Here is a 14,584-nt window from a genome sequence, read left to right on the forward strand (position 1 = left end):
AGCACAGTTAATTACACACTTTTCTGATACTTTGCTTGTCACTATTCCCACAGTTCCACAATCTTCAGAACAGCAATTCGAAAAAACAGAAGAATTAATTGTTCCACTTCCGGAAGGAAAAAGAGAAATTGCTGAATGTCCGTAATTTTTAGTGGTTGAGCATCGTTCGAATTCACAGTTTGTCACTGTCAATTCACCACTCGAAGCAAATCTCAATGCACCACCATAATCTGAATCGTATGAAACGTCACGGAAAATAGTGTCAATGAAATTGGAATCCCCACTTCCGGTGATTATCTGGCGGATGTTTGTGATGTTTTTTGGTGTTGATGACAAAAAAGAGCAGTTTGAGCAAAAGAAGCACAATGACTGCACAGAGTTTATATCAGTGAAGAGTGACCCATAAAATGGTTCGTCTGTCGATACAAATGTGGAGCTTCTGATGCTTGTGTCACATTTTCGATAAGAGTTTTTGAGATCATCCGCATGCTTTATTGAGCAGGATATGTTTGAAAAATGACAGTCCACAATGTTCACTTCAACAAATGAAATTGGCGACAGAAGAGGTTCGAAAGATGTGGTAATCAAAGAATCGAATGAAGACACTGAAATGTCCAAAATTCCTTTGGTTAATGGTGCGCAGCTTGTCAGTGGCTCAAAAATGGCAAAGGAATGACTCAGCAAGCTGGCTGTTGCAAGCGACAAATTCTCAAGCTTAACAACTCCTCCTTTCGTTTGCATAAAGTTTTTTGAAGAACATTCACATGGAGCAATCGTGCAAGCGTGCAGTGATATCAGTGAATTCTCGTCACTTGATAACACGTTGCATTTTTGGATCTGCTGAAAGAGAATGTTGCAGGATTCAAAAGAAGAATTCAGTAAATGAAATGAGGCCAAGTTGCAGCTCACCAGACCGGAAAAATGTCTTGTTTCACTGTAATGTGCATGACATGCTTTCGCTTCCAAACGACCATTCTTTTCGATTTGATATGTTCGGTTTGTGGATTTATTTCCAAAGTGAAATGCTGTTGACTGAAATTCTTCCGCACAGTTACCGATCAATTGCGAAGGTGCTTGAATAAACAATAATACACACAAAGAAAATAATAAGTCATTCATCATGAAAAATATTTATTGATCAAACCTCATCCTTTCATAATCCAAAATATTTTATTGGGATGATATTTTATGTTTTATTTGTTTTGTTTTTTTAATGAAATAATTGAATTAATTTCTTTTTTCAATTCCAAATCTAAAAAATTTTTGTTAATATATCAAACAAATGATTTCATAAAACAGAAAAGAAGGAAACATACGTGGTTTTCAAAAATTAAAATATATTGCCCTTATTCTAATTTTTAATAAAATTCTTCAATCTTTTTTGGTATATGAAATTTTGATTTTTTTTTTTTTGAAATTAGAAGAAATAATTTGTGAAATGAAGCGAAAATGCCAATAATAATGAATAGAAAGCTATTATTAAAAATTCATTTTGAATTTATGAAAAATTTCATTCAATTACTGGATAAAATAAGCTTTGTTATGAGTAATAAAGTGAAAATTCTGATCATCTCCGGGCAATTGCGGAATATTGCCATCATTCATTAATATTGTTATTCCACAGGACAGTTATGTGGAAGACGATTCAAATTAAAAATGCAGTTGCTGGGTTTAATATGCACACTGCGGTAATTTACAAAGACCACATCCATTTGCATGGAGGCTATGGGAAAAACCCAACTATTATGCTGGATATTGAGCCGAGTTTGAATTTATAATTTTCCAACCTCAAATCCTTTTTATTTGAAATTATTTCACAAATGCTTTTAAATATATTCGTTTAAAATTTTGAATATCTTATTTTTTAAAAAGGTACTGGTTTGACAAAAACTTCACCTATAAAGCCTACAAAGCGATATGGGCATACTGCAACGCTTGTACAAAATCACCTTTATATTTTCGGTGGGAAGGATTTTTCTGTTCGAGTTAATGAGCTTTGGGATTATGCAATGGATGATGGATCATGCTCAAAGGTGAGCACATCAGGTACTGCACCTTCACCTAGGAATAGCCATACCGCCATATATTTCAACGGATCAATTTGGATTTTTGGAGGCATTGATGATGCAGATAACCTTTATAACGACATGTATCAATATTCAATTGGTTTGAATTTTAGCAAATTTCAAAGAATTTTTTGACGTTTTTTAAATAATTAGCGGATAAAAAATGGAAGAAAGTTATCTATTTAAATGGAGATGGTGACATTTTCAATGTTCCGCCTCCGATGTACATGCATTCAGCTGTTTTGCTCCAGAATAGATATATGTATGTTTTTGGAGGAACTACAATCGCCACAAAACATGCGGGAAGATCAAGAGCAGGATTTTTAGACAGTCTTTATCGTTTTGATTGTGTAGATTACACATGGAAACGAATAACTCCACTTCGCTCAACTGTATCTCATCTTCCTGATCAAATGAAACTTGCCGGCTTGGAATCAACTATCGGGAGTGGAGATGCTGCAAGCACGAGTTCAATGGCTTCGTCCATACCCACAACAGACACAATCGCAACGACACATACAGTTTCTGATGGAACGTTTGGAGAGACATCTCGATTAGTCCTGACGTCCAGCGCCAAGGAATTGACGCTTGGCGGTGCTTCATGGCCTTCTGCGCGAGTGTCGCATGTGGCAGTGGAGATAAACGACAACATGATTGTGTTTGGAGGGAAAGGCGAAGTCGACTTCAACGATCTATGGATGTTCATTCCGAAAGCAGATGTGTGGAGGAAAATTCCTGTGAGAGGAACACCACCTTGTCCAAGGTATGGAAATAAAACCTTCTTTTTGAGACTATTTTATTTTATTTTATTTATTCAATTTTTCAACAGAGCTGCCCATGTTGGATTATCAAGAGGTACCACTTTGTACATCCACGGAGGGTTAGCCATTGAGAATACTCTTCCGCCTGATTTGCATTGCATCGAACTGGATGACGAGTCTCTTCAGCAAGCATTCGCTCAGACATACGGCAGCGTCCAATACGATCTGAATGGGCGTTCTGATTCTTCAATGAAAGGAGAGGCCGAAAGATCGCATTTGCATAGATCAGGTCAGATGTTTTCTTCGTCATCATCATTTTCCTCATCTTCCTCATCTTCCTCTTCTTCTTCAGACGCTTCTTCTGCTTATTCGAGAATACGACTACAAATGGACGAGATACTTGATTCAGCAATAGGAGAGATACCAATCGATGGCAAAGTTGCTCTTCCTGCCATCAAAGAACTCGACTCACACAAAAAACAGATTGCTTCAAGATCAGCGAAATCTTCTATGAACTCCGAGCCTTCTTCGCAGGCTTCGCAATCGGGTGCTCGTCTTCGCGTCTCTACGCGGAAGCGGAAGCCTACGCAAAATAATGAGAAAGTGCCGATATTCTCTTCTTCCATTTCATCCACACTGCATGACGAGACTCTGCCAGCGCTGTTCTCTCCTCTCCAGCCACATTCGCCTGGAGACGCGGCAGCCGCAGACGATTCAGTCATCACCCCATCAGCCGAGACGCTTCTGAAGGAAACAGTTCTTCCGAAGGAGTTGAGGAAGCTGGGGATGACCCAGCTGGGGATGAACTTGCTGTCGCTTGTGTGCGACTACGACACTTGCGATGGATATTTGTGTTTGAAAGGCGACTTCTGGGAAGACGACGAGAAGTTCCTGAAGGAGGCTGAAGAGAGGCAGCACAAGAGAGCACTGAAAGAAGATAAAAACGCTGCATCCAAGTCGAGTGCTTCAAGCAGCACTTCTTCGTCTGATGCTTCCGGAAGCAGTGGAGATCAAAGCACAGAAAGCAACATCAGCAGCAGTCCAGGCACAAGCTCCTCGTCTTCTTTGGACGATGGGCTGGATGAGCTGGGCACACCTCCTCCGATTGGACTCTCAAAGCCGCAGTGTATTGTAGTGCTTGTGCATCAGTGGCTGGTAGAGAACAGGATGCCAGCGCTTCTGCCGCATGTAGTTCCACGCCCAGAACACACGCTGTTCAACAAAGCGAGGACTGAATTTGAGAACTGGAAGAAGAAAAGAGACGAGACCAACAGCCTGCTGAAGAAGTCGCTGTTGTGGGAGGAGAAAGAGAAGGAGGATGAGGAAAGAGAGCTTGAAGAGAGACAGTCAGAAGATGAGGATGATGAACAACAGGAGCGAAAGAAGGCGAAGAAAAGAGGAAGCAGCAAAAAAAAAAGGAATGTCAGACCAGACTCAATCCCGCCAGTGGCCAAGCTGTATGAGCAGATGCAGAAGCAGAACGAAGAGCTTTCGAAGACGATCGATGAGGTTGTGCCAATGATTGTGCGGAACGAGGCAGACTCCACACTCACAGCTCTTCCGCTTGAAGGTGTTGGAGCAGAAGCGTTGTCTGTTTTGTTGGGATATGTCTACTCAGACTGTCTGCTGCCATCTTTTCTGATTCCACCGCTGCGAAACGAGAGAACAGGCATTGCAGTAATGAAGGCAGCGCTGGAAAAGGCAGAGAAGGAGAACAGCATACTTCTTCAGCACATCACAGAAAACACTTCCAGGAATGATCCATCGAAGGATTACACGAACGAAGAAGGCAAAGCATACCAATCTCGCAGCACAATTGATGGAGACACTGCCTCTTCTCCTGATGAAGCACAGGGAAAGTCAGAATTTGGATCTTCTTCTGGTGATGGATTGCCTGATGTGTCTGAGCTTGAGCCACCTCCGCCTGATGGAATGGGCGATTTGCCTGGCGAGCCACCGCTTCCGCCTGAAGAGCCGTTTCCATTGGAGGCAGAGGAAGACTGGTCGTTTTTGAAGGGATGGGGAAAAGGATCAGCTCCACAGAACAGAAGCTATGCCTGTATGGAGCAGAGAATCAAGTCGATGATGTCACCCCCAGTGACTCCCTCTTGGGTCATCGGCAAAATCCCCTGCTCTGCTTTGCTCGAAACTTCTATGCAGCCCATTCCTCCTTCAATTTATGCACTTCCTTCACCTTCAATCTCTATGCAGATTCCAGATGCCTCTGGTTTGATACCGTTGGCTCCATCACCTTCATTAGCATCTTATTCTTCAACAGCAACAGCTGCAACTGCATCTTCCGCAATCGCTTCGTATTCATCTACTTCCTCATCCTCATCTTCTTCTTCTGCACATGCAACGCCTTCTTCTTCTCTGATATCTTCCATGTCTCCATTGACCCAGTCACTCTACAAAGAACTATCAATCGATTATTCCTCTCTCTCATTTCTGGCTGAGCTTCCGCCGCCTCCTTATTTGAGCGACATGGAGAAGCTTATCCCATCTCCACGGGCGCTGGTTGATCTGCACGTGAAAGGGGAGAATTGGGGTGTGGGCAGGCTGCGCATCTTGTGCTTCAACGGCATAATGGAAGGAATGGACGAGACGAATATTGAAGATGTGATTGCTCAGTGCAAGCGGGGTGGTGTGGTGAAGTTGGAGAAGATGTATTTGGGATGGCTGGTGGGCGCGAAGAAACTGGGGATTGCATGAGTTCTGCATGGAATTCTGACATTATAACAACAATTCATTTTTAAATCTGCTTCCTCCTTCATTCTGCTTGTTTTTATAACATTTTATCTCTTTTGTGCATTTTGCTAATCTGGCTGTGTGTCAAGAGCTACAACCGCATTTTTCGCTTTTCTTGTTATTTGCTCTAATCTTCCAAAAAATTCAAATCTATCTCTCTTTCTCTCACTTCTTGTTCCTTTTAAAAGTTTTCTTGAATATTTGATGAAATAGCTTGTATTTTTGGATATTTTTTGACTTTTTGTGTTTGTTGTGAATTATTCTCCTTGTCGAATTGTTATTATGTTTTCTTATTTGTTTTGTTTTGTTTTTCTTTGCTTGTTTCATATCACTTATTTCAATTGTTTTAACTATAGAATTTTTTATCATTTTAAGTTCTTGCAATTGGAAAAAAGTAAAAAAGAGAACGACTCAACTTTATTAATGACTTCTTTGTTTTGAAAAGTTCAACTGAAACGATGAAGTTGTTGAATAAAAATAAATTCACGTTATTTTATCGTGAAATTCTAGAAATGGCTATTCACAAACTCAAATCAAAATTAACAAGCTATCATCATCGAAAACTATAAATCATAAAGTTTAAAGGAATTACAATTGAAAGAGGAAAAAACTTGATTTATCGCAAAAAGATTAGAAAAAACATTAAAATTTTAGATAAAACGCTTAATCCACTTCATTTTCTTTTCATCGTAAGGCGGAAAAAGGCATTGAAAATCAAACATTCGAGAAACAAAGCATTCTGATCTGAAAGAAGAAAATGCATCAAAAGTGCTTTTCCCTCCAAACGAGCCTTCTCCTGTGAACACAAACGAGGTGTTCAAAGCAGAATGAGCTGCATTGCTTGACGATGAGGAAGAAGTAGACAACGATGAATGAAGAATGGACGATTCCATCGGCAGCGCAGGCACAAGCGGATGAATGCAGCACTCGTTGACAATGAAATATGCAGGGCACAAAGGAAGACATCTTCGTGTTTCTTTCTCATTGGCTGGCTGTTTTGTTGCATCCTGTGATATTTCGCCTGTGTTGAGAAACGCTTCCAGCTGGCGGACAAACAGCCCATCATCCGAAAAGACAGACATCGAAACAGGAACCGAATGGAGCAAAGGAGAAGACGCACTGATTCGGAAAAACGGAGAAGATGACTCAGAAAATGGAAAAGCAGTTCGATCTAATAATGAAGTGGAAGACCCTTCTGCTTTGCAACTGTCTTTCTGTTCTTCGGACACAATTGGAACAGGTGAATCAGAAGAAGAAGATGAAGAAGCTCGTGCAGATTCTTCAGCTTCAGCTTCAGCTTCAGCTTCTGATGATGATGATGATGGAGATGATGAAGATGACAAAGAAGAATTGGACGAAGATGAAGACGAAGATGTTTCAGGTGATGAAACAACACTTTCTTCATCTGAAACTGCAGATGATGGAGTGAATGCAGAAGCCGATGAAGAAGGTGAATGTGAGGCACAATGTTCTGTATTCAAAGGAGTCGATAGAGTTTCCAATGCCAAAAATAGATTGCTTTGAAATGGAGGCTTCAGAACAATCACAGGAAGAATTGGGCAAAACAACGGCTTAGATAACAAAGGGCTGGACAAAAAGCGAGAAAATGAATTTTCCGTTTCACAATTTGAGGAAGATTCAGAGCAATACGGCTTTTCCTTAACTTCACTTGAATTTGTTTCTTGTGTATCGTCTAATGATAATAAAACAACCGTTGGCTCGATAAACAGATCCTCTTGAATATAACTTCCGCCACACACAATTTGATGCTTCACATTATTTGAGCCTTTGCTCGGTTTTGAGTGAGACCACTGATCGCTTTCGCATTTTGAAGAATCTTCTGACTCTGTTTCTTTCATTTGCGTTTCATCTTTTCTATCTTTTGGGGTTAACTTTTTCGGTGCAATTTCTTTGAGAAGATTCACAGCTCGTTTCCATTCAGCGAGACAACCCATCCTCCCATAATCTTCACCTGTTCCAAGAATCGTACGCTTGCATTTTTCTTCTTTGTTTGTATCATCATTTTCAAATTCTTCATCTTCTTTATTCGTTTCAGCTGATGCTGTGTCTTTTCCAGAAAAGACTCTTTTTTCATAAAGTTTCTCTTCCTCACAACTGCCAAAACACTCGGAAATTGCAGCTTTAATTTCTTCCACAAATAAATCTTGAATCTCCTCTGAAATGATAACATAGTCAGGTGCCACAATTGTCTGTCCGCAGTTCATAAACTTTCCAGTTACTATCTTCTTCACAGCCATCGACAGAAATGGATCCTGTCCAGCCTTTGCTGTTGTTAACAGCATTTTCTTTCTTTTTGTGGTCAATTTCAATGAAATGATTACCGGATTCTTTGATTCTAATACAAAAAGCGTTGTTCTTGGAATTGTTGAGGTAGATGTTAATGGATCAAGTACTGGATCTTTACTCCGATGAGAAAAGGGAATAATTCCCTTTAAAGTTTTTGACGGCAAGCAAGTGAAAGGAGAAGTTGAAGATGCTGACATGATCAGAGGAAGAGCACTCATTTTCTTTATTAATTCGCACAATGAAGATGGGCCAATGCAAAATATCCCATCCCAGGTCAAAGAAAGAATGCACAAAAGGGCTCGCTCTGCGGAAATTGCAGCATCTGTAATCTTTTTGTGAGCATTAATTTCAATAACTGATAGATTAGATGAAGAAGCAATTGTTGCTGCATCGTCATTTAGAAAAACTGTTTGAATACAACCATCTACAAAATATTTTGGAATGAGCTCCTGAAGCAGCCCCGAAACATGTAATCCTGCATCGGTTCCTTGATTTGGCAATACAAGGCAAATGCAGCATCCTGCAGCAAGAGCACCTGCAAGCAGATCGAAAACGTACAGTAATGACGATGACCAATGAGGAAACAACAAAACAACTCCTAATGGATATGGAGTAATCTGTGAAGAAGAAAATCCTTTTAGGAGTGCAACAGGAGTAGAAACTAATGTTGAAGAACACCACGACGATAAATGCTTTATTGCCTCTGCCACAGAATTCTGCGCAAATCCAAGATCATGCAAATATGAAACAGAAGAAGATTTGTGAAAATCCAAAAATAGTGCAGTCTCAAAATCCTTGAAATTTTCTGTTAATAATGTTTGAAGAAGTTTTAATTGTGCTAGCCTCCAGCTAGACGGAAATGAAGCTCCACTTCGAAAAAGTTGATGAAGCTTTTTATGAGCTTCAATAACATCATTGTACGAAATTGACTTTTTCAATGCTTTCAGTGAATCGTGATTTCCTTTCTTGCCACTGTAAAATGAAGGTGATAATTTTTCATTTTTTATTTCACTTCTTTTTTCATTTTCAGAACATATATTGGGGATGCATGACCATTCTTCATCCTCTGTGCAAGATAAGTGATGTTTATCTTGAATCATTATAGTTTGCAACGTCCTCAATAACTGTAGATTTACATTTTAAAAAATAAGTATTATTCAAAATAGATTAAGGCCTTTCGATCATCAGCAAAAATAATTATTTGCTGCAATTACGCCGATTTAAGGCATCATCGGCGATATTCAGCAAGTAGCTCATGCTTGCATTTCGTTCAGACTTTTCAGATGTTGACCTTTTTGACTGTTCCGATATGGAAGATATCCTATCTCCTGATCCTGGAAGTCGTGCAGTGTCTTCCCTTTTTCTGGGAACGTACGATGAAGCCGATATATTTTCATTGTTAGAGCGATATGGTTTGTAAATGCATTTAGCGAATTTTATTTTTTTCATGAATTGTACCAACGTTTAGGTGTTATGAAAGCACTTCAAATTAAAGGAATTAATCCAAATGAACTTGAAATGAGAATGGATGTAAGAGATCATTTTATTCACAAAATATATTTTCATCTTGGGTCATCACATCCTCCACTTCCATTTCCTCCTAAAACCCTCAATTCATTGTCGATGCAACAAATCACTCCGATTCCGAAGCAAATTCACCAACATTCTGAAAAATCAAGGGAGGAACATCGCCAAACTTCTTCACTTTCCAAATCAGATTCTAAACAAGAAATTCCTCAATCTTCATCTTATTACTTGATGCAGTTTGTAACAAACACCTCAGATGAAAGCTCTACTGAAGTATCTTCAAAATCAAAAAGGAGTGAAGGAAAGAACGCCTCTACTCCTTGGTCATGGACAAATTCATTTTTTTCAGTGTTCTCATCATTTTGGAAAAAAAAGAAACCAGAACCAGAGCCTGCACATCAATCTCGCTCTGCCATGGAAGTGTATTTTGCAGATTCAGAAGGAGATTCAGCAAAGAAAAATCAATCAACAGCGCATCCATCATCTTATGCGTCTATTCCTTCGCTTGGTCTGATGGTTGATGCAAGTGACACCATTGTATCTTCCTTATCTTCGCTTCTGTCCGTGTTTTCACCATCATCTTCTTCATCAGATTCTTCATCAACAGCCACATCACCATCTACCGTTCCTGTGCAATCTTCTTCAGTACCTGCCTCCACTTCATCCAACAGGGCATCAAATCCGCCTATCTCCTCTTATTCTTCCTCTTCTTCGTCAGTTCAAATCTCATCGGCTCCTCTGACTTCCCCATCGTCAATCCCCACTCCCTCAATTTACACTGGGCTGTGTGCCATGTGCGCTGTTCGCGCCAACACAAATCATTTTATTTCAGACTTTGCCTCTGTGCAGCACAGTTGGGGCGCGAATGTGCCTTCATCCACTGGTGCTAATCTTTCTCTTGGAAACACTTACTATCAGCGGACTTTGTCACTGCTGGAGCGTATTTTAGGGGAGGCGCCTCTGAATGTGCTGACCATCGAGTATCTTGTGATGCAGAATCCTCTAAAGGAGTTTTCGCGAGATAGCAGCGGGATCTTCTCTTCCACTCGGGCACCACTGCCTGGTCAACGTCGTCCTGGACTCGGCTGCGGAAGGCAAGTACTGCAAATGGTGACTGAAGTGTCCTCCTCAAAGGGAAGAGACTTTATTGCTAATAAGCCGGAGTTCTTTCACAATGCTGTGTTTTATGGAGGATTTCATTTTCTGGTGCCTGAGATTGAAGTATGGATCTATTTATTTTTTAGGTTTTGAAATCGATTAATACCATTCAAAATTTTTTATTTTTGACATTTTTGAATGTTTCTAAATGCGACTTCTGTTCAGAGTGCCTTTCGCTTTTTGTTTTATCAGCTGATTCCAACAATCCAACTGAAAGGGCTGTCTGCTGTTTCATTTGCAATTCATCTTGGATGCTGCTTCGAGGAGTTCCTCATTCCACAGTCTGTTGTCGATGAAGAAGAGGCAAAAGGAACTGTATTTGAAGTTCTGGGGCCAGCAGACGATTGGGAAGTCGACGAAACTTCCAGTTTTGGGAGCTTGAAGTCATTTCTCAACGGACTTGTTCGCTCTTTGTCTGGAAGTGTTAGTAGTAACACACCAAAAAAAACAATAAATGAGAAGCAAACAAAAGGCATACAGAAAGTTGCAGACAGCAATTCCAAAGGCAAAAAGAAGACACAAAAACAGAAAGCAGAAAGCAAAAAAGAAGCTAAAGGAAAGTCTTCAAGAAAAAAAGGAGAAAAGAAAAAAAGATCGCAATCTAACAAGAATGACGAAGAAAAGCATGCAAAGCAAAGCTCATCACAAAGCAGAGTGTCATTCTTTCGATCACACAAAAAGCAAAAGAGCAAAGACAACTCAGCACATTCGAGTAATGATGCTGCAGATGGCGCAAAAGAAGCGGAAAACATATCTTCGTTCCATCCTTTCTTTACACCAGACTCTGATCCTGTTCCAACACCAGAGAATCCGCTGGTGGCTGTGCGAGTGACAGTTCGTTGGACCAAAGAAGATTTGCTATTTGCTTCATCAGAGCGAACGAAGAGACTGTTTAATAACGATGAGTGGCTTGGTGCTGAGAAGCTCCACACAGAAAAGAGATTCAAAGCTCGAAAAAGCAGAATTGTGATTGACTGGGATTTGTTGAGGCTGAAAGACCCGAACAAGCAGAGCACAGCGCAACAGCAGACGAAGCAGAAAGAAGCCAGATCCGCTTCCTCTTCAGGTGAACGAATGACAGAAGCAGCTCTGCCATCGCAGCACAGTACATTGAAGGAAGCTGCAAATGACAATCCATTGGATGCAATTGCAAGTGATTCAAAAGAAAACTTAGATAGTGGAAATGAAATGCAATATGAAAAGCACGAGAAAGAAACGCTTAATGATGACGAAAAGGAAGAGGAGCTTGAAGAAGAAGAGGAAGAGGAAGAAGAAGATGATGAGGACGAAGATGAGGACGAAGATGTAGATCCTACACCATCACCAGGGATTAACATTTCCACTCTCGACATCCTCACAGCCACGTTGAGCCAATCGCAGAAATTGAAGCAACAACAGCTGTTGGAAAAGCGATCCTCTGAAAAAAATACTTCTGCTCAAAAATGTGCAGAATGGGCTGACAATTCGGCAGATGAAACAACATCTGCATCTCCTTCACCATCTTCAACTTCTTCACCTCGCTTTACTTTGTCTCCTTATTCTTCTGTCGCAAATAACACCTCTAACTCACATCGCAAAACCCATCAAACATAAAATCACCCATTTCACTGCACATCATATTCCATTTCGAAATGAGTCAAATATAAAAGAGTGATCCAATGAAACAACCTCATCGATCAAATCAAACCAAAAAGGATATAAAATAAAATGACATCCCCCCAAATAGCAATAAACACAATAAAAATTCTTTTTATAAATGAAAATCAACAACAATAATAAAATATAATGAATAATAAAATTAAAAGAGCAGTAGAATGAAGCGATGTGAGGTGGAGGATAATAAAATATTCTGACTTATTAAAAAATATGTAATACAAATAAAAAGCAGGTCAATCAAAGTATATAATAAATAAATCGAAAATAAAAATAATATACAAGAAGATGAAAAGAATCTGAAACCTAATGTTAACAAAAGAACTCTACTTCAACTGTCAAACACAACAAACAGCAACTTATTTGTGTGAGTAACTCAAAAGATGTTGCTGGCCGAAAACTCTAAAACAAATGCTTATGCTGAATTTTTAATTAAAAAAAATCATCACCTTAAAACATAAACTTCTCCGCCCTCCTACTTTATCCATAAGAATCATTCAGCACAAGGCAAATAGTGTATACAACAGAAGGTGCACTGAATATTCACAGTGTGCTTAATCCATTTCATCCCACGGGTCCTGATAGTCATCTCTCCTGCTCCTGTGGTGTTCGTGGTGGTGGCGGCGCCTTCTCTCCTCCGGATTGCGGCGTCTGCGCTTCCGCGTGCTACCTGAGTCTCTGTCGTCGTCCAGCCTCCGCCCGCTGTAGCGCTCGTCTTCGTCCTCGTCGCCTTCGTCCTTGCCGATCTTGCCGCCCAGGCAGCAGCACTGGCAGCAGAGCATGATCGTCACCAGCAGAAGGAACACAAAGGCAATCAAGGCACACACAGCGACCAGCCTGAAGTTCGCGTTCAACTCATAGTTGAAGTATCCGTTGGTCAATTTGCTCCAGTCGTCAACTGTCAAGTCATTTGGGAAATTGCAAGAATAAGTTCCGTCTTCGTTCTTAAGTCTATCTGGTCCGTCGAAAAGAAGTACTCCATTGTTGCACGCGTCTTTTTGAATGAATTCTCCAAATATTTTGCAGCTGCTCACTTCGTCTGCATTTGGACTGCCCAGCTCATAAAACATCGACCTCCGGAAACGCGACACACGCTGCGAAATTGCAAGTGAAGAAGTGACAGGCACAACAGAATTGCGCAGCACATTCTGTGTGGGGCTTTCGGTGATGTTGCAGAGCCCAGAAATTGCTGTTGAGATTGGCTCTTGCATCATGTCTCTTGCCTGCGGCAGGAAAAGGAAGATGCAAATAGCTGCAGCAATTAGCATTAGCAGTCCAATCATAATGCTGGCAATAACCGTTGGGCACATTGTCCGCTTTGCCACACACGTGCATGAAGAAATCACTCCAATAAGTGCAAACACGGCAAATACAATTCCAACAATCATGACAACCAAGTACGGATCAAAGGATCCCCCGAGTACTTTTTTGAATATATCCATGAATTGCTTCAAGACTGCATCTGTTGGTTCACGGAAAAGCACCAATGCTATAACAATAATTCCAGCACCTACAAGAAGAATTATGATACATCCAAGGATGTTTGTTGTCTTTAATTTGTTTAGAAATGATTAAAAAATCGTGAATTAATCAAAAATATTAACTTTAAATAGCAAACTTGTACAAATAAATTCTTTCCCATTATGACACATGATAAAATAAATCCAAGTGCCAGAAGAACTGCGCAAATTATCATTGCAATTCCGACAGCATTTGCAGAATTTAGAAGATTTACAAGAGTACTGATAAATTCGCCAAAGCCTCCTTTGATTCCAAACACTGCATCCGTAATATCGTTCCAATATTTTATGCGAAAAGATTCAATAAAATCAGTAGCAGCAAAACATAATATCGCAATTACAGTAAGCAATAAAGTAAGAACCAATGATAGTACAAAGAAAACAAAAAGGCAAATGCGACGATCTTCACCTCCTGGTTTGTAATAACTAAACGAAAAATTAGAAAACAAATTAAAAATAATCATCAAACCCCGATGCGAAAAGTCCAATAAATCCAAATACAACGAGAATTGCTCCTGCAATGACTAAGAAAAAGAAGAATCCATTAAACACGCTGTTGTCTTTCCCATTTCCTTTTGCAACAGAAGCGTATGATACCCCAAGGAAGATGAAGAGGACGCCAACAAGCATGTAAAGAAAATCAAAAACTTTGTGAAGAAAACTAGCCGCTGGGCTTGTATGGTTATCAGCTGAAGAAAGTCATGATAAATGAGAAATTTTTCACAAATCAAGTCATGCCAAAGAGTATATAAACAACGATTATAAAAAGAATGCTCAAACCAACACAGCAACCCATGTTATTTCGGATAAGTTTTCAAGAGTAGTCACTATGTGATCTGAAAAC

At 40.0% G+C, this 14,584-nt stretch overlaps 4 protein-coding genes across 4 annotated transcripts; 2 read left to right on the forward strand and 2 right to left on the reverse strand.

Annotated features, from left to right (window-relative positions):
• Nucleotides 1-1,590: 1,590 nt before the first annotated feature.
• MONOS_4262 (putative AMP-dependent synthetase and ligase) lies at nt 1,591-5,999 on the forward strand. The gene is made up of 4 exons (XM_067874322.1): nt 1,591-1,764; nt 1,873-2,166; nt 2,220-2,829; nt 2,896-5,999. The coding sequence occupies exons 1-4, from the start codon at nt 1,632-1,634 to the stop codon at nt 5,537-5,539; spliced, it is 3,681 nt and encodes a 1,226-aa protein (XP_067734007.1). The 5' UTR covers nt 1,591-1,631; the 3' UTR covers nt 5,540-5,999.
• Nucleotides 5,992-9,045, reverse strand: MONOS_4261 (putative NAD-dependent aldehyde dehydrogenase). Its single transcript, XM_067874321.1, has one exon. The coding sequence runs from the start codon at nt 8,980-8,982 to the stop codon at nt 6,226-6,228; it is 2,757 nt and encodes a 918-aa protein (XP_067734008.1). The 5' UTR covers nt 8,983-9,045; the 3' UTR covers nt 5,992-6,225.
• Nucleotides 9,046-9,077: 32 nt separating this feature from the next.
• MONOS_4260 (uncharacterized protein) lies at nt 9,078-12,226 on the forward strand. Its single transcript, XM_067874320.1, has 3 exons — nt 9,078-9,294; nt 9,351-10,630; nt 10,733-12,226. The coding sequence occupies exons 1-3, from the start codon at nt 9,138-9,140 to the stop codon at nt 12,158-12,160; spliced, it is 2,865 nt and encodes a 954-aa protein (XP_067734009.1). The 5' UTR covers nt 9,078-9,137; the 3' UTR covers nt 12,161-12,226.
• MONOS_4259 (uncharacterized protein) lies at nt 12,170-14,578 on the reverse strand. Its single transcript, XM_067874318.1, has 4 exons — nt 14,521-14,578; nt 14,210-14,429; nt 13,839-14,166; nt 12,170-13,770 (listed from the first exon to the last, which is right to left on the reverse strand). The coding sequence occupies exons 1-4, from the start codon at nt 14,534-14,536 to the stop codon at nt 12,775-12,777; spliced, it is 1,560 nt and encodes a 519-aa protein (XP_067734010.1). The 5' UTR covers nt 14,537-14,578; the 3' UTR covers nt 12,170-12,774.
• Nucleotides 14,579-14,584: the final 6 nt, after the last annotated feature.

This window comes from Monocercomonoides exilis, assembly GCF_001643675.1.
Source record: "Monocercomonoides exilis strain PA203 chromosome Unknown scaffold6-2077815, whole genome shotgun sequence".
NCBI lineage: Eukaryota > Preaxostyla > Oxymonadida > Polymastigidae > Monocercomonoides > Monocercomonoides exilis.